At 28.7% G+C, this 23,614-nt stretch overlaps 1 protein-coding gene, 1 long non-coding RNA gene and 1 pseudogene across 5 annotated transcripts; 1 reads left to right on the forward strand and 2 right to left on the reverse strand.

Moving 5' to 3' along the window:
* The first annotated feature begins 2,098 nt into the window (after positions 1-2,098).
* LOC132935341 (uncharacterized) lies at positions 2,099-21,085 on the forward strand. Of its 4 annotated transcripts, none has more exons than XR_009663217.1 (5): positions 2,099-2,997; positions 17,622-17,774; positions 19,145-19,480; positions 19,547-19,762; positions 19,837-21,085. XR_009663217.1 is itself a non-coding variant. In XM_061001864.1 (4 exons), the coding sequence occupies exons 2-4, from the start codon at positions 17,764-17,766 to the stop codon at positions 19,638-19,640; spliced, it is 441 nt and encodes a 146-aa protein (XP_060857847.1). In that variant the 5' UTR covers positions 2,099-2,997; positions 17,622-17,763; the 3' UTR covers positions 19,641-21,085. The 4 variants fall into 4 exon arrangements, 2 of the variants coding, with proteins under 2 accessions (XP_060857847.1, XP_060857849.1); XR_009663218.1 differs by having other exon boundaries at positions 19,868-21,085; XM_061001864.1 differs by having other exon boundaries at positions 19,547-21,085.
* On the reverse strand, positions 4,667-10,130 carry LOC132935508 (uncharacterized). The gene is made up of 7 exons (XR_009663257.1): positions 9,607-10,130; positions 8,732-9,002; positions 8,554-8,663; positions 7,523-7,783; positions 6,424-6,587; positions 6,269-6,362; positions 4,667-6,138 (listed from the first exon to the last, which is right to left on the reverse strand). It is a non-coding gene; the product is annotated as an uncharacterized LOC132935508 (long non-coding RNA).
* LOC132944012 (uncharacterized) lies at positions 12,281-13,162 on the reverse strand (annotated as a pseudogene).
* Positions 21,086-23,614: the final 2,529 nt, after the last annotated feature.

The following is a 23,614-nucleotide window of genomic DNA, read 5'->3' on the forward strand; positions in this document are numbered from 1 at the left end:
TTATTTTCGAGACTTAAAAAATAATTACATATGAGTTTTGTTACATAAAGTTGTTTTATTAATATAAATAACTATATTTAAAAGTTATTCAATGTATTTATATATGTATATCATCTTACTCCGGGTAAATGTAAACTTACTCCAGCCCATGGGTAAGATGACGAATTTCGTTTTTTTTTTATTAAAAAAAAATTGGTTTAAAGACAAATTTTGACATTGTTGTTTTTTTTTACAAAAGTTAAAAGTTATAAATTGGTATAGAATTTGAACTTGTATCATAAAAATTAGTCATCCGAGAATACTTCAAACCTTAGATTCGTCAATTTGCCCGGGTCTCCCCTACCTACCTAAATAGTCAATTATTAGGCTATATGACATAAGCGCCAATCTAATATTTTATGCCTGTTATACCCTTATATGACATAAGCGCCAAAGGGGCAAAAATGACATATCATTTTCGCCAAAATAAATATTTTATATAAGTAGTTTTTTCAAAATTGATATATCTTATAAAAATTATGTTATATTATAAAATTAATAAATCATAAATTAAGATAAACATGCAATTCAATATAAATTTAATACATCGGTTGAGATTTTATAAAAAAAAAATTAATATTATTAATTTAAAATTGCAGTCAAATCCATCTCTATTCTAGCAGAACATTTTTTTTTTGGTACACCTCAATGACACATTACCACTGGCCATTTCTCGTAAAAATCTATATTTTTGCTCTTTAAACAAAATACACACTACACCTTTATTCGTAACAGTTTTTGTAAAATCCATTTTAACGAATTCTTACGAAATAGGTACTAACAATATGTTAGAACTAGGGCTTGGAAGTTGAGGCATTTTGCATTTTTTTTTGGAACTTTTTAGACGATACTCTCCTGGCTACAAATGTGTTTCATTAGCATGTGAATCTGAAAAACTAAATTTTATTTTGCATTTTTATGCATTTCTTGGCTTTTTTTCCTTTTAAGTCATTTTTTGACATTTTAAGTCATTTTTATTGATTTTACACTAGTTCACTTCTGATCGTTCGGGTGCCCCATTAGAAATTCTGCCAAACACAACACACACGTGTACCAACCTACCCAATATAAAACCTACCAAACCTACCCAATATAAAACCTACAGTACCCTCCCCACACCCAATGGCCTATGTTGCCGCGGGTTACTCAATAAAAAAAAAAAAAAAAAAAAAAAAAAAAAAAAAAAAAAAAAAAAAAAAAAAATAAGATTAGTACCTATCCGATTTTATCTCGCCGATTACATTTTGTCGTTGTCGTGTTTCCTAATAATCGATTAGTATCCGATTTTATCTGACCGATTACAGTCGTAATTTCAGATATGCCCCAATCACTTCAGTGGACGTGGAGAGAAGTTTTTCAAAGTATACATATTATTTTTTTAACAGATAATCGTCGTTTATTTACTTTTGATAACATCAAAAACGCTCTAATTATACAATGCAATGATTTTTGAGTAATTTGTATGGTTTGATAAATTTATAGGACAAATATTTTTTATTTCATTTTTAAAGACATTATTTGTAATTTTTATGTCATATATTGAGCAATTTGTAAGCTTTGATAAATGTATATAGAATTGTATAGTAAAATAGAGTAAAATATTTAAAAAAATCTTTTGATGTTTTTAAGGTCATCAACTTCCAAGCCCTAGATATAACACAAAACTGCTCACACACGACTGTCTATGTGACAATCTATCGTAATCAGATTATACATTTGTCGATTAATATCTATTAACCGTGACACACAGGTACCTAGGATTTTGGCGCTTGTCTTCCACCGAATTATTAGTAGATATCCGTCTATCAATGAACAAAAATAATAATAATAATAAGGGGCAAAGGTAGGCCACCAATAGTGAAACTTAAGGCATTAGTTTTCGCCACATTATCATTGGCTTTCTCGTATTATCGAGAATTATTTATAGTATTTACATGATTTCTTCCCGGCCGACGATGGCACTAACGATGTGGCTTGATGTTGGTCACCCCCTTCCGAATCGACGAACGGCTTCGCCAGCGGTTACGGCTTAACCGCCGCCCGGACCGACTCTCTCGTCCCGCGACTACGCTATAGTACACATGCGCGCTGCACCGCTTTTCCTCATAATATACATTCGTCATTCACAACAACCTCGTGACCAACGCTTTTGTCGCATCGCCAATAAAGCCAACGAGCACCACTAATAACTTGTACTGTTTTCCACCGTTCTCTCTTGTATATTTTGAATAATCGTTAAATTGTAATCAACAAGCCGCGTTGTTCAATTATTTCATTTTCTCGTCACGCCCCACGTGACTTGGTTGGAGGTAGTCGATACGCCTACTAAACCGCAACCTCCACAATAGTATTAATTGTTAAAACCGACGCGCTGTACACACGCACAGATATACGCATATACATAGAGTGGATAAGACGCGTCGCACAAATTTTCATTTGGTGCGGAATACAAAGAACGACAATATTGTCGGCAAGAGACGCACCAATCAGACGTCGAGTCAACTTTACTGTACCGCGCTACACCGCTCGAATTTCAAGATTCAACGCGATGCGCAGTGTGATCCCGGCTAGACGACGTGTTCCAGACAATACTTCGCTCGTCTTTGGCCTTTGTTTGCTGCCCTAAAACCGACTGTCGGACTAAGCTCGCGTACCTATCGTATTTTTGCCAAATAGTCGTGTGGTTAAGTCGTCGCGCTGGTGATTAGCATAAGACGCGTTGCGTTTATACGCCTTGTTTCTCGCCCGTGATGGTCGTCAATGTTGACGTTACCGCCGCCGAAGTGAATCGATGCGATCGTCATTCGGCTCTAACGAAACCACTACCAATCCCGCTGTTCACTTTCCAGCATGGAGTTTGTGTGTGCTCTGCAAGTTGCGGAAGTCAATCGGTCAGCTTCACGTCCTGTCCAGGGCGACCAGAGTGATTCCGCGCCGGAATCAACCCAAGCTATATACGTAAGTGTTGTTATATCGTTTTTGTCGTCACTCGTCTTTGGTAACTCTTAAAGTCTTAACCGTCAGTAATATTGTTACTCTATTACTACATTTAAATGATATGATGGCGTTAAAACTATCCCGTTTTGAAAGCAAAAACGCTCGCACTAGTTAAAACCGTTTTATTTGCTTAAACGTGTATATGTACATTTGATAAACCGGTTAATGCAAATAAAACAGTTTTAAGTTCTTAAACTACTAGCGCGAGCGTTTTATCTTTCAAAACTGTTTAGTTTTAAACTGTTTTAGCGCCATAATATAAACGTAGTATATATGGTTTAATTTGTCATGATCACATCTGTATTACCTCCTATTCATCGGTTTACTATCATTGATCTCTGTAATTTATTATATATTATAGTTCAGCGCCCAACCATAGGTACCCTTAATTTGTTATTGTATTATTATAATATTATATAACTGTATATATATATATATATATATATATATATATAGAGAGAGAGAGAGGTAACCATATCCCAGCACCCCTCTGCCTACAGCATATCTTGATCGTTTCCGCTAAGCACAAATTTAAACACAGAAGCGGTATCAGCGCAACATGCAGTATGCATCGACTGTACACTTTTCGGCCACTAAACATTAAATACAATTTGCTTCTTTTACAAACAAAATGAAAGCTGAAACGAAAATATCGAAATGTAAACAACATACCCACATGAATATTATACTTCTCGCACAATAATATAAATTATAATAATATTATCTATATTATTTTCAAACTTAATGAATACTTTGGAGAATTGATAGGTATATTTTCTATGTATATTAAACAATAGGCTAAATTAATTAATAGAATATAATAATTATATCACTATGTCTTGCTCGAGGTCTTGCTTGAGAAGTAGTATGCGTATTGCATAAGATCATATATTTTATTAGCATATTCTTTAGGTAGTTCCTTAGATATCTAAGGAACGTTTTGAAAATATTTATGGAATATGGTATTGGTATCCACACACGACATTAATTTGATATGCAAGAAAAGATAGTAATCTTCATGGAATATCTGTCAAGATATTCGTTAGATATCTAAGGAATACATAACTTGACCATCAAAGTATATAACTTTCATTGATCAATACAATTTATCTAACAATACATATGTATACAAAGGTATATAGGTGTATAAGTGTATATACATACATCAATAAATAATTTATATAGTATAGGTACCTACCCAATATAAATTATAGAACTTGAAAATAAAATAACATTACCTAACTTTATTAAATTACCAATTGATAGGTACATACCCATATCAAATATCAATAAAAAAAATTTCATATACCTATTATTTCGCCTTTTATAATATATAAGCTTAAAATTATAAAAAAAAAAATGCCTAACATATTTTATTAAGATTGAAACTTTTTGTTAATCATTTATAATACATATAAATCAATACTTATACTATAATAATATGTTAATCTTATACATGGGTTTCAAAATGGAAAAAAAAATCATCTTTATAAGAATTTGATCAATTAAAATATTAAATACCTAAATAGTTAATGCAAATTATAACAAATATAAAAAAAAAAAAAATTTTATATAGGTAGGTATTATAGTTCAAATTTTAAAAAGAAAATAATCACATAATAAATTAACATTGAAACATTAAGTTAACCAATTTCATTTTGTAGTCATAATATTATTAAAAATGTGACTAACTATAGTTCAGTGTTTTAAATATAATATAGGTATCGTTTAACTTAAAATGTACACACCTTGCATTTAAATTATGTGATTTAAAATTTATTTAGGTATATGCAGATAATCATTAATAAAAAAAAATATATAATTTTAATTTTTAACAAATAAAATACATTGAAAAAACGAATGTTATGACAATAACTAGTCCAGATTAACATTTTAAATATAAGTTAAGTAACAATATAAATGTATATTACTTATTTAATTTATATAACAGATATAAAATAAGTATATTTTTTTAACTAAATACTTGCACACCTCGCATTTCAATTATGTGATTTAAAATGTATTTGTATAACAGGTAATAATTTCTAAAAAAAAAACTATAACCCACTATAAACTTAATTTTTAGTAAAAAAAATACATAAAAAAACTTAATTACAATATCTAGTATATGTACAGATTAACATTGCTTCATGTTAATTAATTATTTAGTTAAAAAAAAAGTAAATTCATATGAATAAAAAAAACATTTACTAAACTTAGGAATCAGCTGGTGTTGTTGTTTTTAGTTTTTCCCTTGCTTTTGTGAGCCAAATAATAGCAACAATTTCCATATCTTTGATTCTTGTGGTGTTAAAAGAAGAATGTAGGTACTGCTTCTAAAAATTTTTAGTAAAAAAAATACATTAAAAAAACTTAATTACAATAACTAGTATATGTACAGATTAACATTGTTTCATGTTAATAAATTATTTAGTTTAAAAAAAATGTAAATTAATATAAATAAAAAAACATTTACTAAATTAAAAGAAGAAGAATGTACGTAGGTACTGCTTCTAAAATTAATTTCTTAAATAAAATAAATAATTTCAATACCTGCCAACTGGCCAATAACTTATTAAGAAGTAGAGAACATAATTACTATTTTACTAAATGCCTCGCTAAATGCATTTTGATTGTCCTTATGGCCGGTCAGTATAGCTATTAGTCAACAGTTAAGTTGAGTTTAGAACTATATTTGTAGATCAATCTAGACAAAAATGACTACACTGCTTTTAGTAATAAGTAACATAATAACTAATGCATGATGTACACATAAGTAATATCATAATTTAGTGCCTACAGTAGGTATGCTAAAATACGGCTATATATACAAGTGATCTATTGGCCTTGTAATTGAAACATTTATTTCGTGATTCGTACAACTATGTTGTTATCATTGAACAGTATGATGTTACTTTTTATACAATATTCAACACAGCCCCGTAATTAATATTCTATACAATAAAGAATTAATGTAATTTCCAAAACTAACCAAAACTTTGACTGTTTCGTATGCCGAAATATATTCTGCTTCAGTTGAACTGAACGTTACTATGGATTGCCTCTGCGCTATCCATGACAGCCCTAGCATGAACAGATGACCTGAAATATTCCTTTCTATTTAATAAATTAAATTTGCTAACTAGTGTATTAGTAAAATTTGTTTAATGTATACATAATGATCCGTCAAAACATCTAGTTCTTTCAATACCTAGAAAATAATCTAGATTACCTTGTGTTATTTCAAACTATTGTTCAAGACCTTGTAATAATATATTTATTTTTATTTTGTTGCTTGACAATCAAACCATCATCAACAAAAATAGCTAAAATTAATGTTTCATTATTATTGTGATTAAAATAAATACACGGATTCTATGTACCTACTTTGTTCTATTTTCAACTCAAATAGAAATTGCCTGATTCTATTATTCCAACATCTTGGTGATTGTTTTATTTAGTAAAACTTCTATTGGGTTTGCATACTCGTTCTGTTGAATCTACGAATCCAATTGGTTTACAACTTGTCATGAGAATATAATATTGGTTACCTATAATGGCATATAACAGTGTTAAATGTATCCATAGCTTAGTGGTCATTATCAGTTATTTCATCCTACAAAAAACTTCTCCACTCGCTTTTATTTTATTTGTTTCTGAATAACATGTAGACATGATGTACACATAAGTAATATTATAATGTAGTACCTACAGTAAGGTAAAAGGCGGCCTTATATACAAATTACCTATTGATCTTGTTATTGTAACATTTATGGCGTGATTCACAATTTAGGAATAACAACTATGTTGATATTTATGTTCAATATGATGTTACTTTTTATCCATTATAAGTTATATATTCAACCCATTTTCTTAAAATTTTTCTCACAGTATCTTTATAACTGGAACCCCCAATTTTGGAAAGCATATTTACTTTTTTAACATGTTAGAGAAATAGATATTACCTATAGTATATAAAAATAAAATATATGATAAATTTAAAATAAATATATCATTACCTAAGTAATAAAAAATGTATAACTAATAAGTATTACTATATAGATAATACAATAATTGTAAGTCTCTTTACCACTAAAAGATTTTTCATTTATTCATTGCATATGATAATATAGTATGTTAGAACTTATGATTTAACATTTCCAATACTTTGATTTTTGGTTAAACTTTTTAAGTTTTAAGTATGAATTTACTTAGGTACACATATATGTTTAGATCTAGACAATCTACCAATAAGTTAGATTTTAAATGAGAGATATAAATTTAGGTATGTATCTATTTATTGAGTTTAAATAAATCACGAATTTATGAAAAAAAAAACCTGTTAAAACACAGATTGTGCTTTGCTCTATTAAGTATATTGTTAAATTGTTCAAATTTGTTGATTTCTATAATAAATAACAAATTATTTTATCATTTTTAAAAGTAGCAAATTTCTAATTATTAATTACATTTCACAATTACTTACAGTTTGTTCATATAAGGCATCATTACATAAAATGTCTTTTAAAGTATTCAATGCATCTTTATTTGGTATTGGAAGTATTTTATAAGCATTTTCAAACTCATGTTTATTGCATAATGCTATGTTTGGTTGAATTGAAAGTTTTTGTTTTTTTTGCACATCATAGTTACAATCTTCATCATATATTTACACTTTCAAAATTATTGAACACAAATTTTAAATTAAATTATGTCTTATATTGTCGTATGACCTGTAATATTATATCTGTTAAGAAACAATAACATTTTAAAATCTATTAAAATCTATGAAACATACATATTATAGGAACCTATTTAAATAAATGTATTTATAAAATAAAATATAATAAACAGTAAGTATTTCATTAAAATCATTAGAATACCTGCTGGATTTACTTGAATCAATTTTAAGTTATTAATCCCTACTCTATCAGTGATTGCAAGTATAGCTACAGATAATTTTAAAAAAAAAATTATGCCTAACAGTTATATCTTGGTTATAATACATTTCTTTTTTTTGTAAAAATGTATTATGTACGTACCATTTTATTGAATTTAGCAGAATTTTATCTTCGTTAATATCATAATTATTCATAGGTAAATATATTAATTACTGAAATATTATTTATCCAATTATCGTTGGCCAGTAAATTCTCAAGTATAGAATTATGATTTTTATTACCTACCTACCTATTTGAATATAAAAAATATATATTATTAAATCAACTTAAATTTTTTGTAAAAATATTGTATTTCATTAATTAATAAAGTAACCTGTTTTATCATCTGGAGATGAATTTACATAAAGCTAAAAATATTTTTTTCACATGCATTAATTGAAACATATTCTTTGGCATTGGTTAATGGTTTATAATTTGTCAGTTTCTAAAATTGTAGGTAAACTTTATGGCTATGAGTCTGTGACCTCCTTTTATAACTTAACAATTAATATAAATAATATTAAATTAAACAAATTGTAAATTAATTTAATAGTATAATTATTATAACATGAGTTACTTGTTTGCTAGTTGGCGGTCAGTCAAATACATTTTGCATCCTAAATAAAAGTATATCTATTATATCTTTAATGACAAACGCTTGGACCATGAAATTGTCTTCAGCTTTATCTGCAAACAAAACTGCCAATAAAAATAATCAAATTTAGAATTATAAAGTAAAGTTTTAAAATATTTACCAACTTTCTTTAAAAGCGATTTATAAATCTTAAAGCCCTTTCCAGCTCACATATTAACTTCATTCAATCTAGTATCCAAGCTATCACGTGGAAAATCTTCCAAAATATCAATATAATCACACATGCTTCTATCATTGTAAGGCTTAAGATGTTTGAATATGTCTTCCAACATGTGTTGTTGTCTCGCCCGATTTTATGTAACTTTGTTAGTTTTTACATTTAATGAACTAGTAACAATATTGTACAACCTGAATTTTTTTTTTCCCGGTAACTAAAATGTATAAAAATGTTCATTATAACCAAATAATATGTATAACGAGTTATTTTAATCAATTTGTATTGTGGTAAAGTCTTTGTACTATGTCCAGCTACTTGCCCAAAACATGTTAAACCTCGTATAGTTCTGTACCTAATATTATGGAAAAAATTATAAATTTTTGTACAAAAACTATGGTGTTATTATTGTCGTTGGCACAAAATTTACATAAACAGAATATAAAGAAAAAAAGGTGATATTCTATATTAGCTAATTCATTTAACAAGTGGGCAAATTGTACATGTATAGATGATCGATTATAATATGGTATCAAGCCCAACGATATCACACTGCCATTTTAAATTTCTCGATGACTACTAGAACAATATTTTTTTTTATCAGATTTTTTTCAGTTCATAGAATGTCTACAATAGTTTACTTTAAATAAATATTAATTCGAAGGAAAAAATAAGTGTTGTAATTTAATTTTTAAAACGTGTTACTCGCAACCGACCACAGGAAGCGACACATCGTCGAATTTTCACCAGTTTAACTCTATCAAGCCACCGTTCGTTAATCCGTATAAATATTCTGATCTTAATATACTCCGTTTACTTACTTATACCACTCGGCCGACCAAACCCTTCCTGTTCGTGCATCGCCGTCATGGAACTGCAGCGGCTGTATAGTGTACTAGTGAGTTGTATTATTACCTCGATTATTACACTATCAATTGTTTGATTCCACTCGCGCGTAAACGTTTACTCTAACGATTATCACACATAATAATTTATATATTATTTGTATTATGTTTTAATTACACGTAATTATATTCCCTTGCGAATTATTATCTTTTTTGTTTGTACATTTTCTTACTGTTTAAGAATCGCGCAAAAACCCGATGTTTTCGTGATTCTTCGATAAACGACGGTTTCCGATGACTGTCAACCAATCACAAAACGCAAGTCGGCGGCTCAGACTTCGCGCACGTATATTCTTAACGTGAATGCAGTTTTTTTTTATAGAAAACTTATAAAAATTATAACTTTTTCCATCAATTCTTCGGATCAAAGAACACGTAATTTACTATTAAATTTAAGAGTGGTCCGTTACCGTCGGTAGACGCGGCAAGTTTTTAGATACATAATAATATATTATCTATCTCAATGTAGGTATGATAATATCACAGAACTAAATATGATAAAAATATTGATAATAAACCTTATCATGTCTTCGCCCGCGAACCCGATTTTGTATGTTTTTCATCACAATTATAAAAGTGCGTTCATATTTGAGTTAACTTACATGATTTAATAAAAACCCTTGGGCCAACGGATTGTGTGTGTGTGGAAACTTTTATGCACAACGTAAATTTCTACTATAATATAGTGTTGACGCTTTATATATTTTTTAGTTTTTTAAGATAATTGCTGTTGACGCAGTTGCCAGGAGTGGTGCTGGAAGTCAACTAGTTGAAATTATAGGTGCACCTTCCGAGTACAATATTTTTAATACAGTGAGTACAGATTTATGTGATCACATTGGTTCAGGCCATTATGATTCTATTAACCAGTTGAATCCATAAAGCATCTTTGTTTTCAATAAAATATTTGGTTTGGGATTTTCATTTTTGATTCCAATAAATTGTTGATTCTATTGTGGTAAACTGACAATCGGGTCGAATGTGTGGATTACCGGGTAGCAAGACTGTTGTGATGAAGATTTTCTTCTTTTGGATTGAATAAAATATAACTCGTTGAATTGTTAAGATGTTTATTAAGATGTACTTCAATGAAATTATTCCAAGTCAAAATAATACAATTATTAGTCTGTGTGACATGAAGATGCTTGTGATGCCAATGGGTGACACGTCTGAATACAAGCCGTTTTAGGTCTGCTTTTATAAGGTCCCATGCTCTCCTACCTTCCCCGTTGTCCATCGACTTATCCTTATTGCGTAAAGTCATTATCTATATCCTGCATGCTTAGTTGTGCAAAAAGTCATATCGTCGTTTCCTCGAAACACTAACATTCATTAGATACTATGTCCTTGTTTCTAGTTTATGTATATATATATATATACATATATATGTATGATATATGTTTCCATATCCTGCCACCATATATGCGATTCGTGTTTTGCATGTATGATGTGAATTTTTATATTAAAAGTTAAATAAATATGTACTGCGCTTTAAATACTACTCCCGTATTTCATGATCACTCGGCTGACCTCCTCCCCTATCATGATCGTATATTTGTATTTGACAATTCGTGGGTTTGGATCCAAAAGGTTCTATGTAAATATTTTATTATTTTTTGATTACCAAATTTCTTCTCAATTAACTTTCGAAATAATACAAATTCTGAATTAATTTAAAAGGTTTTGATAACTTATACGTCCAAATCTGAAAAATATTTAAACATATTAAATTGGCTTTTCTGAAAGATTTCAAATTTACACATAGAACCTTTTTGATCCAAACCCGCAAATTGCCAAATTGTTGTTGTGTTTGCTTTTCTATCTCCCACAGTATTATTATTCATTGCCTTTCAATTAACTACCTATTTTAATTATTTAATATACGTCGTAGTAAACAGATATCATCCGTTACACTATAAACCAGTGATCATTAGGAGGAACTCATTGTAACTTGAATTTTCTAATTTATTGTAGTATGTAGTTCCTTTTTTGTGAATTTCCATATTACGTACTATTCACTACTTCATGATATAAGTATTGAGCAATACTCTTGCTCTGTACAGTTATGCAAAGAAGGAAATTCAATATCTGTCGAATATATATTTTACAAATTAATATTAGTAGTACCATCATTGTTTACGTTATCTGTCTACGTCAATATAACATTATAATATTATTAGCCATCATAGGCTGTCGTAATAATTGTTATATTATGAGGATATTCACAAACTAAAGAATATATATAATAAAAAACATAACATAATCACTATTATAAGAAAGATGATTAATGTAAATTATTGTTATTTATGTAGGTACTTATAGGGACGAACACTTAGACGATGGATGGTAGTTATTTTTTTACTAAATCAAATTACTATAGTGATACCAGTGAATTGGCTTATTTAATCAATTGATTTGTAGGAACAATCAAACACACTAACCTTGATTCGTTTCAGTATAATCTATGACTACCATTTAAAGTAACCAATATTGAATTACTTAAGCCATTGGTCTATGAATCTTGGAAGTTATTTAAGATCATTTAACATTATGATTTAACATCATACTCTGTTGCATCGGTGTGGAAATTTATAACAACATCTAATAGTTAACAAAACGAAAAAGAATAATATATAAAAAATAATTTTTTTTTAGTATAATTGTATGTATAGATTATTATCACTCAGTGATTATACCTATTATGATAGAATTAAGAGTTAATTCTTTAAATGGATTCTTTGCATTGTTCTTTCCATCAAAGTTATAATATTGAGCGCATGTATCACTCATTAGTCATTACCATTCTTAATATAGTAGTGACAGTTTCTTACATACTATTTTGGCACCCACATTGTCTTAAGTGATTTTTCTAAAATGATAAAAGCAATTATTTATAAATTAAGTTTGAGTTAATAATCATGAATAAAAAATTACCATTAAATGCTGTGATGCTGGATCGTTCAACTTATTTTCCATTTCAACAACATCTTCTAAGGAATTAAGTGGCAAATTGTGGAACTTGCTTCGAAATTTTTCTTGAATACTTAAACTAGCTGGTTGGACAGTTTGATTATTGGATTGTAGTAATTATTCAAGTAAACAATGAGTGTATAGTGTTGCTTTGAACTGTTTTTACATGATGTTTGCAATGCCAATGGTTGATAAGTTTACTAAAATTATTAATTTTAAGTTATTACATTTTATTTTACAATAACCAGATTTACTATAAAAATTAATTTACCTCCATCATTAGAAGTAATTTCGTCTTCCATCTTGAGATACTTCTCTTGCTGAAATATTCAGCTCAACCATATTTTTGTCACTATTATCTGTACAACCTAAGCAAATATAGAAATTAAAAAAAAAAACTATGTAACTTATCAAATAATAATTGTATTAACTAAAACTAATTGTGACCAATATGATTTGTTTTATTGCTTTTTTCCGTTGAGTGGTATGCTGGCTCAAACATATCATCCTCACTATCATCTGTACAACATTAGCAAAGATAGACGTTATTAAAAAACTATGTAACTTACCAAATAAGAACTATATTAACTGAGACTAATATTTTTACCAGGGGTTAAATGTATCTATAGTTAATATCAGTTATTTCATTCGTACAAAAAACTTCTCCACTCACTTTTATTTTATTTGTTTCTGAATAACATGTAGACATGATGTACACATAAGTAATATTATAATGTAGTACCTACAGTAAGGTAAAAGGCGGCCTTATATACAAATTACCTATTGATCTTGTTATTGTAACATTTATGGCATGATTCACAATTTGCGAATAACAACTATGTTGATATTTATGTTCAATATGATGTTACTTTTTATATAATATTAAATTATATATTCAAGAAGTTTTCTTAAAATTTTTCTTACAGTATTTTTATAACTCGAACCTCCAATTTTGGAAAACATATTTACTGTTTTAACATATTAAAGAAACAGATATTACCTATAACAATTAGTAACAATATTATTATTATAACAGCATAAAAAAAATATCCGATAAATTTAAAATGAAAATATTATTACCTAAATAATTAATAATTAATAACTAATAAGTATTACTACATAGATAATACAATAATTTTAAGTCTCTTTACCAATAAGAGATATTTTTTTTATTCATTATACGTGATAATATGATATGTTAGAACTTATAATTTAACATTTCCACTATTTTGATTTTTGGTTAAACTTCCAAAGATTTAAGTATGAATTTACCTAGGTAATCTTTACAATCTACCAATAAGTTGGATTTTAAATTAGAGATAATATAAGTATAGGTACACTATTTATTGAATTAAAATAAATTAATCATTTATGAATAAAAAAAACATGTTAAAACATAGATTGTGCTTTACTCTATTAAGTATATTGTTAAATTGTTAAAATGTGTTAATTTCTATGATAAATGGTATTCATATTCAAATTATTTTATCATTTTTACAAGTAGCAAATGTATTTATAATTATTAATTACGTTTTACAATTACTGAATTACTTACAATCTAACCACCGGTTGTTAATCCGTATAATTATTGTGATCATATACTTCGGTCACTTTAAGAATATACCACTCGGCCAACCAAAACTATTCTTCGCGCATCGCCGAGAACTGCAGCAGCTGTATACGTAGTGAGTTGTATTATCACACTATCACAATTTTGTTTGATTCCACTCGCGCGTATACGTTTGCTCTTGCGATTATCACGCATAATATCACAGAATAGATAAATATGTTTAATATGATAATATGTTTTATTTACGTGTAATAATATTCCTGCGAATTATTATCTTATTGTTTGTACATTTTGTTATTGTTTAAGGATCACGCAAAAACGCGATGTTTTCGTGATTCTCTGTATGCACGGCGGCGACACCGTCGCTTTCGATAAAGGACGGTTTCCTTCCTTCTGACTGTCAGCCAATCACAGAACGCAAGTCGGCGGCTCAGTCTTCGTGCGCGATAATATAATAATTATTGAAAACTAATAACAATTATAATTCTTTCCATCAATTCTTCGGATCAAAAAACACGTAATTTATTATTAAATTTGAGAGAGGCCCGTTACTGTCGGTAGTCGCGGTAAGAAGTTAACAGTAGCTGCTACCGCTCGGCATGTTCGGATGCCGATGTACCGGGCGGTGTAGCCAACCACGGAAAGGGAATATTGGGGCGGTGGTGTATCATGTATTAGATACATAATATATTACTCGATATTATATTATATCTCATGTGTAGAAGTCCCGGGGCGTCGGAGGTTGACCTAGTACGACTACACTTACACAAATACGCTAGTCGCTACTGACTTCTCGTCAGACGGAATACACGAATTTAAATAATTTGACAAAGTATTTCGGGTACGACGCGTGAGCGTCGGTAACTATTGTAACGGAATATAATACACCATGGTCTATCATCATAATTTCGTGGAGCGGCGGCTTGACGGCGTCGACTCGAATGAAAACATGACTGACTGGTTCAGATCGCTCGGGACGAACGTAGTGGGTCGGTTGCTGTAGAGTGTAGTATTTAATACTAGTATAGTACCGCGCGTGAATCGCAGCTGCGCCATGAAATCCCGGAGCGTCGCTACGTGCTCAGGTAGTCGGGTGGTTGAGATTCTGCGAAGGCGGGGTGAAACAATTCGCCTGAAAGTCGAAGTGTCGCACTGTAAACCAACTCGGCTGGCGAGTGTTCGAAACCAGTTTTCACCGTGTTGCGAAGCGTGAACAGGACGATTGTGATCAGCACACGATTCTGGATATCATTAAATAAAAATTGTTATATGATAATTTGCAACTATTCACGTGCAAAAAATTCGAATAAAATATTAATTTTAATCGTTGAATATAATAATATCGTACTGGTAGATGACATACAGTACAATCTTTATTAAAATACAAATCAATGTTTAATAATATTTTAGAATTTGAGAAAATACATAATGTTAATATTTTTGTAATTATTTAAAAAAAAAAGTAAAATAATTAATAATATAAAATCTAAATGACATTTCTAATTAGCTAGGTGACGTATTTATAATTTTGTAGCGAGCCGTGACTATATACCTATTAAATTACCTATATAAACACCTATTTAAGTAATATCATAGTGTATACGTAATCATTAGGGCTCGGAAGTTGAGGCATTTTGCATTTTTTTTGGAACTTTTTAGACGATACTCTCCTGGCCACAAATGTGTTTCATTAGCATGTGAATCTGAAAAACTAAATTTTATTTTGCATTTTTTGGCTTTTTTTCCTTTTAAGTCATTTTTTGACATTTTTCGACATTTTTATTGATTTCACACTAGTTCACTTCTGATTGTTTCTTGTCTATGCCGATAACTTAAAACTTGGAAATTACCACGGACTAAGATTAGTACCTATCCGATTTTATCTCGCCGATTACATTTTGTCGTTGTTGTGTTTCCTAATAATCGATTAGTATTTAGTATCCTATTTTATCTGACCGATTACAGTCGTCTCGTCGTTTTCGTGTTATAGTAAATAATATTGTACCTACATTTTATTATTTTTTCGTAATATTTTCGAAATGCCGAAAATTAAAACGTCGGTTAGTGCTCGTCTGCGTGCATTTGTGTCGGAATTCGGCGACGATATTTATATAAAAATGTATTTTTATAAATTTAAAACAAATATTTGTAATTTTTTTAGGTCATTTTTTAAAGACATTTTTCGTCATTTTTATGTCATTTGCATTTTTTTAGGTCATTTTTTGATAAAACCTAATCATACATAGTACGCGCCGCGTAAATATAAATATATAATATGCGAGCGAGCGCCGCGTAACATTAATCACACCAAAAACACTTCGTTATAACTCCGTGTAAAAAAAAAGCTAAGTTAAAAAAAAAAAAATTAGTAATGATTAAATCTTTAAAAGACGTGATATAATATGGAAATTAAGTAAAATGCCATTTTATAATATTACAAATACCTATGATGACAAATACGATAAATTGTAATGTTAAATACTTAGTCAACATATTATGTTTAACTATTTGGCAGGACGTAGAAGTATACCTAAATAAATACAATTAAGTAACCACTACAGTATTTACAGTTATTAATAATGTATCAACAATATGTTCACTAAGTATTTAACATTACAATTGATCTTATTTGTCATCATAGGTATTTGTAACATTATAAAATGGCATTTTACTTAATTTCCATATATAGGTATCACGTCTTTTAAAGATTTAATCATTACTAAATTTTTTTTTTTTAACATAGCTTTTTTTACACGGAGTTATTACGAAGTGTATTTGGTGTGATATCAATTATTTTTAATGTTGATGTGTTAATTATCTGGTATTCTATAATAATAATAATAATAATAATAATAATAATAATAATAATAATAATAATAATAATAATAATAATAATAATAATAATAATCTTTAATAACCGCTGGCCTCCTAAAATAGTAATATAGAAGGAAATAATAATAAAAGTATAAACACGTCGCGAACAATCGAATGCAAGTCACGAAATGGTTTGTTTTTGCAATTGTGAGTTGTCACCATAGAGTAAGAATATCGTCCGTGCGTCGTCGTAGTACATCGTCGCTGCCGCCGCCGCCCCTATGAGAGTAGTGGGAATGGATAAGCGGATAAGGTTAGGTAAAAATATTCATCAGGTGGTTAAATTCAATAAAAACTTTAAATAAAATTACATAACATTAATGAATTTAGAAAATAAACTGTGCCAGAGTGAAGTGGTTATATTTAATTTAATTTAAATTTTAAAATGGATTACATTTTAGTATTTGGTGGCACGCATACAACTGTTTTTTACTCGTCTGCAACACACTGACGTTATAGATATAGGTATTAGGTACCACCGATAACCTCAATTTAGTTTCTTCCATTTATGTTTTAGTTGCTACTTGTTTAATCACTGTACCGCCGAAGCAGCCACCGTTGTTTCAGAGGACACATATTTCATTTTTCACGGATCCCGCTGAGTGGTTGATTTGTATATCCTGACGCTGGTCAGTGTCATTCTGCAAATCTTCGATAACATGTCTTCAAGGTCAGTAAATATTAATATTAAAAAATAGAATAATAAATCACGAATAACATTTGTGATATAGGATGGATAAATTATATTCCGATCGCAAACCTCAACTGTCAATTGTTAAATGTTTATATTTTACACTTGCTTGAAATTTGAATGCGTTATGCCCGAATCAGAATTTAGAATATGTTACCACCAACCTGTTTTCGCGCATCCGTGAACAAGTAAAAAAATATATATATAAATATATTTTTTGGAAAACATTCGTTACTTTTGTTTGTATTTCAAACGGCGATTCTCAATTATATCGGAATAGTTTCCTATAGATCAGCTCTTGTTAGTTTAATGCCCAATATGCTTAAATATAATAATATGATTGTAAGTCGATATAATATAATATCAAATAGAAATATTAGTTCTAATATACAGGTTATCTAACTCATTTATAGTGCCATTCATTATATAATTTTTACATGTAGGTACATAATTAAAACAGATAGAGAGTAGAGACCTACCTATATTATTTTATTCAAATCATTTTCGTTGTAGATCCTCATAACTTTGGTATTTTCATCTTTCCTTACTAATATATCAATTTTGTCAGATGATTATTAATATACATTTTCGGTGTTGGCCAGTTGTCTCGATACTGATTAGCTGCCCATTTATCTTTTCGCTTCTGTGACCAACCGTTTTCTACCATTATTATCTGACAGCCAAGCAATTATTTTCATATCGGTTTTATGTTCAGTTGTTATCTTATAATCTATATGCTTTCAATACATCACATTCTATTTTAAATTTTTCAGTTATTCCTTTAACTATATACTAGCAATCTTCATTCCACATTATTATAGGTAATGTCCAATAATTTAAACTGCATTTTCAAATGACTTCTGGTCCAACTCTTCAATTTTTGCTTTCAATTGAAAGTTTTTCATAATTTTCAAATAATTTCAAGTTTTGATCTCTAAGTTCTTTCATCTTATTAAGTATTGTCCCCACTAGTATATTAAACTGGTCAAATTATTATATAACCCTATCTTGACATGTTCTACAATTCATTTTCATTTTCTAGTAATAAAAGCACTATAAAACGATTTTAGATAAGTGAGCGAAAACACTCAATTAGTATTAAATAAAAAGATGTCTGAAATTAGATAGATATTTTAAATATAAGTATAGTAATAATGCTTATTGGTTTAATTGGTTAAGTGTATAAAAACAAATAGTTTAGTTACTATGCAGACAAAGTTAAAAATAATGGCCTATGGATAACAGATTACTAAAAGTTTTTTGGTGTCATCTGCAAGATACATTTTTAAATTAATGATACATCTATTTTGTTATATTATTATTAACATATTAATGTATTTTTATTCCAGTGTAAAAGAAATGCTTGAATGTGACCCTAAACGTAAAATATCTAATTCAAATGTCACAAGTTTTGCATCAAAAGGAGCCAAAAAGTTTAAACTAGATAAACCTGATAAGGACAATAGTATCTTGTTTGATAGAACAGTTTGTGTTGTACCAGCTAATATACCTCTAGAAAGGAATTTCCCTCAGAATTTCCAGTATCCTACTATTGAGAGTGGACAAACTGTATATGCAATGCAGTTAACTATAAAAGGTTCATGTTATGATCCTAATTCTAAATATGATGATGAATTTTATGCTGGTATAGCAGCTGAACCTCCAAATATGCTTAATAACTTTCGGTAAGGTTAATTATATAATGACAATATAGCAATAGTTTTCAATACTAATAATTATTCTTTTTTTAGATACTTGATTTTTTTTTATGATAGTAAAGTTCAATATCGACAACACCAAGGGATTCGTTTAATTGCACGTTGGAGAAGTATACATGTTGTATAGATGAAGTAGAGAATTCCTGGTATTTTATAAAAAGTTATTTGGAAAATTATCCAAACCGTCAAATGGTTGAGTTGACCAATCAACATTCAGTACTAGCAGTCCAACTTCAACAATGTTATTAGGTAATGAATATTAAGAATATGAATATTATGAATATTCAGTACTGCTAACCCATTTTGTCTGTCTTCTGTCATAGAAGATCTCATATTATTTTTCAACCACCGTAGGGAAGAAAATGATCTTTCTGCTGTTGCTGATGTAATGGTAATTGTTGCAAAAATTTTAATATCTGGATAAAATAACTCACAATATACCAATATATCAATAGCAGTTTTGGGCTTTGGATTTTCTATATTGGTCCATTTCATCTTCCAGAGTACACGCGATACGAAAAAATAAAGCCTAAACCTTCAAAATCAGTGCGTGAATACTTTGGAAACAACGAGTGTGTATATATTATAGATGCCAAAATTAGAGGCAATATTGGACGTTATTTCAATCATTCGTGTTCTCCAAATATATTTGTCCAAAATGTATTCGTTGATATGCATGACTTACAGTTCCCATGGGTATCGTTATTTGCACACAAAAACATACTGGTGGGAACAGAACAGACGGGTTCCACAAAAATAATATGCAATTGTCAGTCTCAAAAATGTAGAGGGAGATTACTTTAAATATGTATACGTAATAATAAATTGAATAAATCAACAAGTTAATTATATTTTATTTATTATTCTCATGAAATTATTATAATTTCTACTAATTTAATTTTAATGAGACAAAGATTTAAGAGGACACTAACCTAACTTAAAAGTTTGATAACAGGTCAATTCACTCTTAATATCAAAACTAACAGCACACTAACTAGTGAATGAAAATTTGATATATCGTACGTGTGTAAGACAGGGACAACAAATGCATGGGTAGCGTCCTCTTAAATTAAAGTATCAAATATACAACAACAAGCATCAAGAGGACCAAAGCGATTATAAGTTTTTATCAAAATTCTTTAAGAAATTATCAAAATAATTAAATAATTTGCCATCAATATTTGGACGCAATATAATATTCAATGCATTCAAAACCATAAAATGATCATACACTTAACATTAAGTACAATTTTCAAAGCAAGTGGTCTGTTATAAAGTAAGAACTGACGAAGCTCGGTAGCCTTCAATGACCAACAACTTTACTTAGTCTTGGTTTTCGTACAAAATCACTAGTTATTGAAGATTTGAGAAACATTAAATTTGTACTAATTTTTTAGATTATCCTACTTGGTATAGTAGGATACAGTCAAAGAACCTTATGATCTTCGTGTGTTATTTCTCTAGAATTACTATATTAAAATGGGAAACAAGTACTTCCGACATGTTTACCCTCTGCAAGATACCTGGTGCAAGAAAATTAACCAGTATGACTTGATTTTCACAGTAAATGACTTCGGAGCATCAGCACAAATTGCATGTATAGAAACTGTTCTTATTATAATATCAGAATAAATACAATTTCTAACTAACTCTTCTGCTTTGTCTATAAATTTTTTTTAAAAATCATTGATATGCTGGTTTAGAGTAGAAGTAGAAGATGGAACATATGAGCATTATTCGTAACAAGATCCGATTCATTTAATGGTTTAATTGATTTTAAAATAGTTGCTCGATTATTAAGAAATGTTAGTTCTTCTTGAATTTCTTTGTACCACTAAATTTATTAATATCATGATATAATAATAGGTATAATGCACACATTGTGATACGCATTCTCCTCGCCCGCTGACCATCACTCAGACAAAAAATGGCGCTGGTCTTTCGCCGTTTTTAAATTTCTCATTATGATAATAATATTATTAATATCTAAACCAATAAAAAGTATATTTTAAATGAAAATTAATATCAAATTGTAAAAAAAAAAAATGGTTTAATTAATATTTTATTTTTGTAACAAATAAATGTAACTAGATACCACATGGAAGACTACCATGTTAGTATACTACTACCTATATTAATATTTTAATAATAAGTTTAATTTCAAATTTTAGAAGTTTTACTAAGTATTTATATTATCTACATGGCAGAATTTAAAATTGTAATAGTTTAAAACACTAAAAATATATAACTACATATTTGTGTTTACAATATGGTTTAATGCGGTCAACTAGTAAATTTCATATTATAGGTAAGGTACTTTAGTAATTACTAATTACTATGACATACCTTATTTTAATATGGTATGAATAATATAAGAAATTATATTATATAGAAAAATTAATTATTTAAAACATGACAATAATAAATGATTGCATTTACCTATGTACCTATTGTAGGTAATAACAATTTAAATAAATAAAATATGAGATTACTAGCAGTAATGCCCCCTTGTACAATTTACCATGAAGGAAAAGCAAAATATTTTAAAACTCTTGTAAAGAAGACAAGGAAAGATAAATAAAGATAATAACACGAAGACCTAACAGAAAAAAAATCATACTATTTAAACGTTTGATAAAATTAGTTAAAAATATATGATTAGTAAATAATTTAATCAAAAAATATTGATACATAAAAAATTCTAAATACTTGCCTTAGATAAATGTTTTTTCCATGAAAATTATTCTTACAATCATTACACAAATTGGCTATTTTAATTCATCCAAACAATTTAAATTTAAATTTTTTATTTTCAGTATTAAAAATAAAAATATTTTTTTTTATATTATAAATGTAACGCAAGTGAATATAAATTATATGTATAAAAAAAAAATGTAAAATATTAATTAGAATAAAAGTTATTTTATCTGTCAGATCTTCCTATTACACTCTGTATAACAATACAGCTATATTATAAACTATAAAGTAAAATAACGGTTTTTTGCGTTTAGCTAATATAAGCCAGTGGCCAGGTTAGTTATGAGTTTATGACTATAGATAAAATGGATACGATACTTTATTACCAACTAATTTATTAGTAATTAGTTATCTATGTAACAAAACAAAACATTTCAGTTTGTCTTAGGTATGACAAATGGCAATAATTAATAATGACCAACAAATTTTCAAAGTACACCTAGGCATTAGAAATTAAATAAAACTACAAGAGCAACTCTTATAAAATATAAATTATTACCTACTTATTCTTATTTAATTTATTAGGTACCTACTATTTGGGTAAGTAATTTTAATGTTGATAGGTAAATACTTTTGCATGACTAAAGAAATAAAGTTAAATATAATAACCACTGATGGCGATAACTGGGGGCCATAGACAGTAACAGAAAGTAGACACAAATTCAAAAAATAAAAACATGCAAATGCAACAACTTCCAAGCCCTAATTATCAGTATTTGTATGAGGTTTTTTTATAATAATTTAGTTATCAAGTGAGATATTATGAGCACTTTGAATTTACGCTATTATATACCGTGTGTCCGCGGAAACAGTTAAAGGTAGGTATAATTTAAAAAAAATTTACTTAATTAGATTTTTTTTAACTGTATGTACGTATATTTTCCTTCTAAACACCATGATTGCACATAATGAATAATAATAATATAAAATATTAATTCATAAAAAGTAATTAATTGATAACTTCAATCATAACAATTTTGATTGTATCATGGTGTTTAGAAGGCAAAAGTACGTACAATTAGAAATATTTACAATTTACAGGAATAGTGTATGGTACACAGATCCGTGGGAGGATATGCCCCTCGCATCCCTTTATACTATGGTAAACTGTTTTGCAATAATTTTTAATTTGTATAGGTTTTTGTATAGTTTCTATGATTGTTAACATGACGCTACATCCGCATGTGTTGTCTCCATCTTACAAGTGTAAAACATAGCAAAAACTGTTTTGCTATGAATCAGCACCACTCAGGATGCAGTCCAAGATAAGCAACCAAATTTCCTCACTATAAATTAGAGAACATTTACTTTGCAGTGTTATTTTTATTTCTTCGATATAAGGTT

Source organism: Metopolophium dirhodum, chromosome 1 (assembly GCF_019925205.1).
Source record: "Metopolophium dirhodum isolate CAU chromosome 1, ASM1992520v1, whole genome shotgun sequence".
NCBI classification, from domain to species: Eukaryota; Metazoa; Arthropoda; class Insecta; order Hemiptera; family Aphididae; genus Metopolophium; species Metopolophium dirhodum.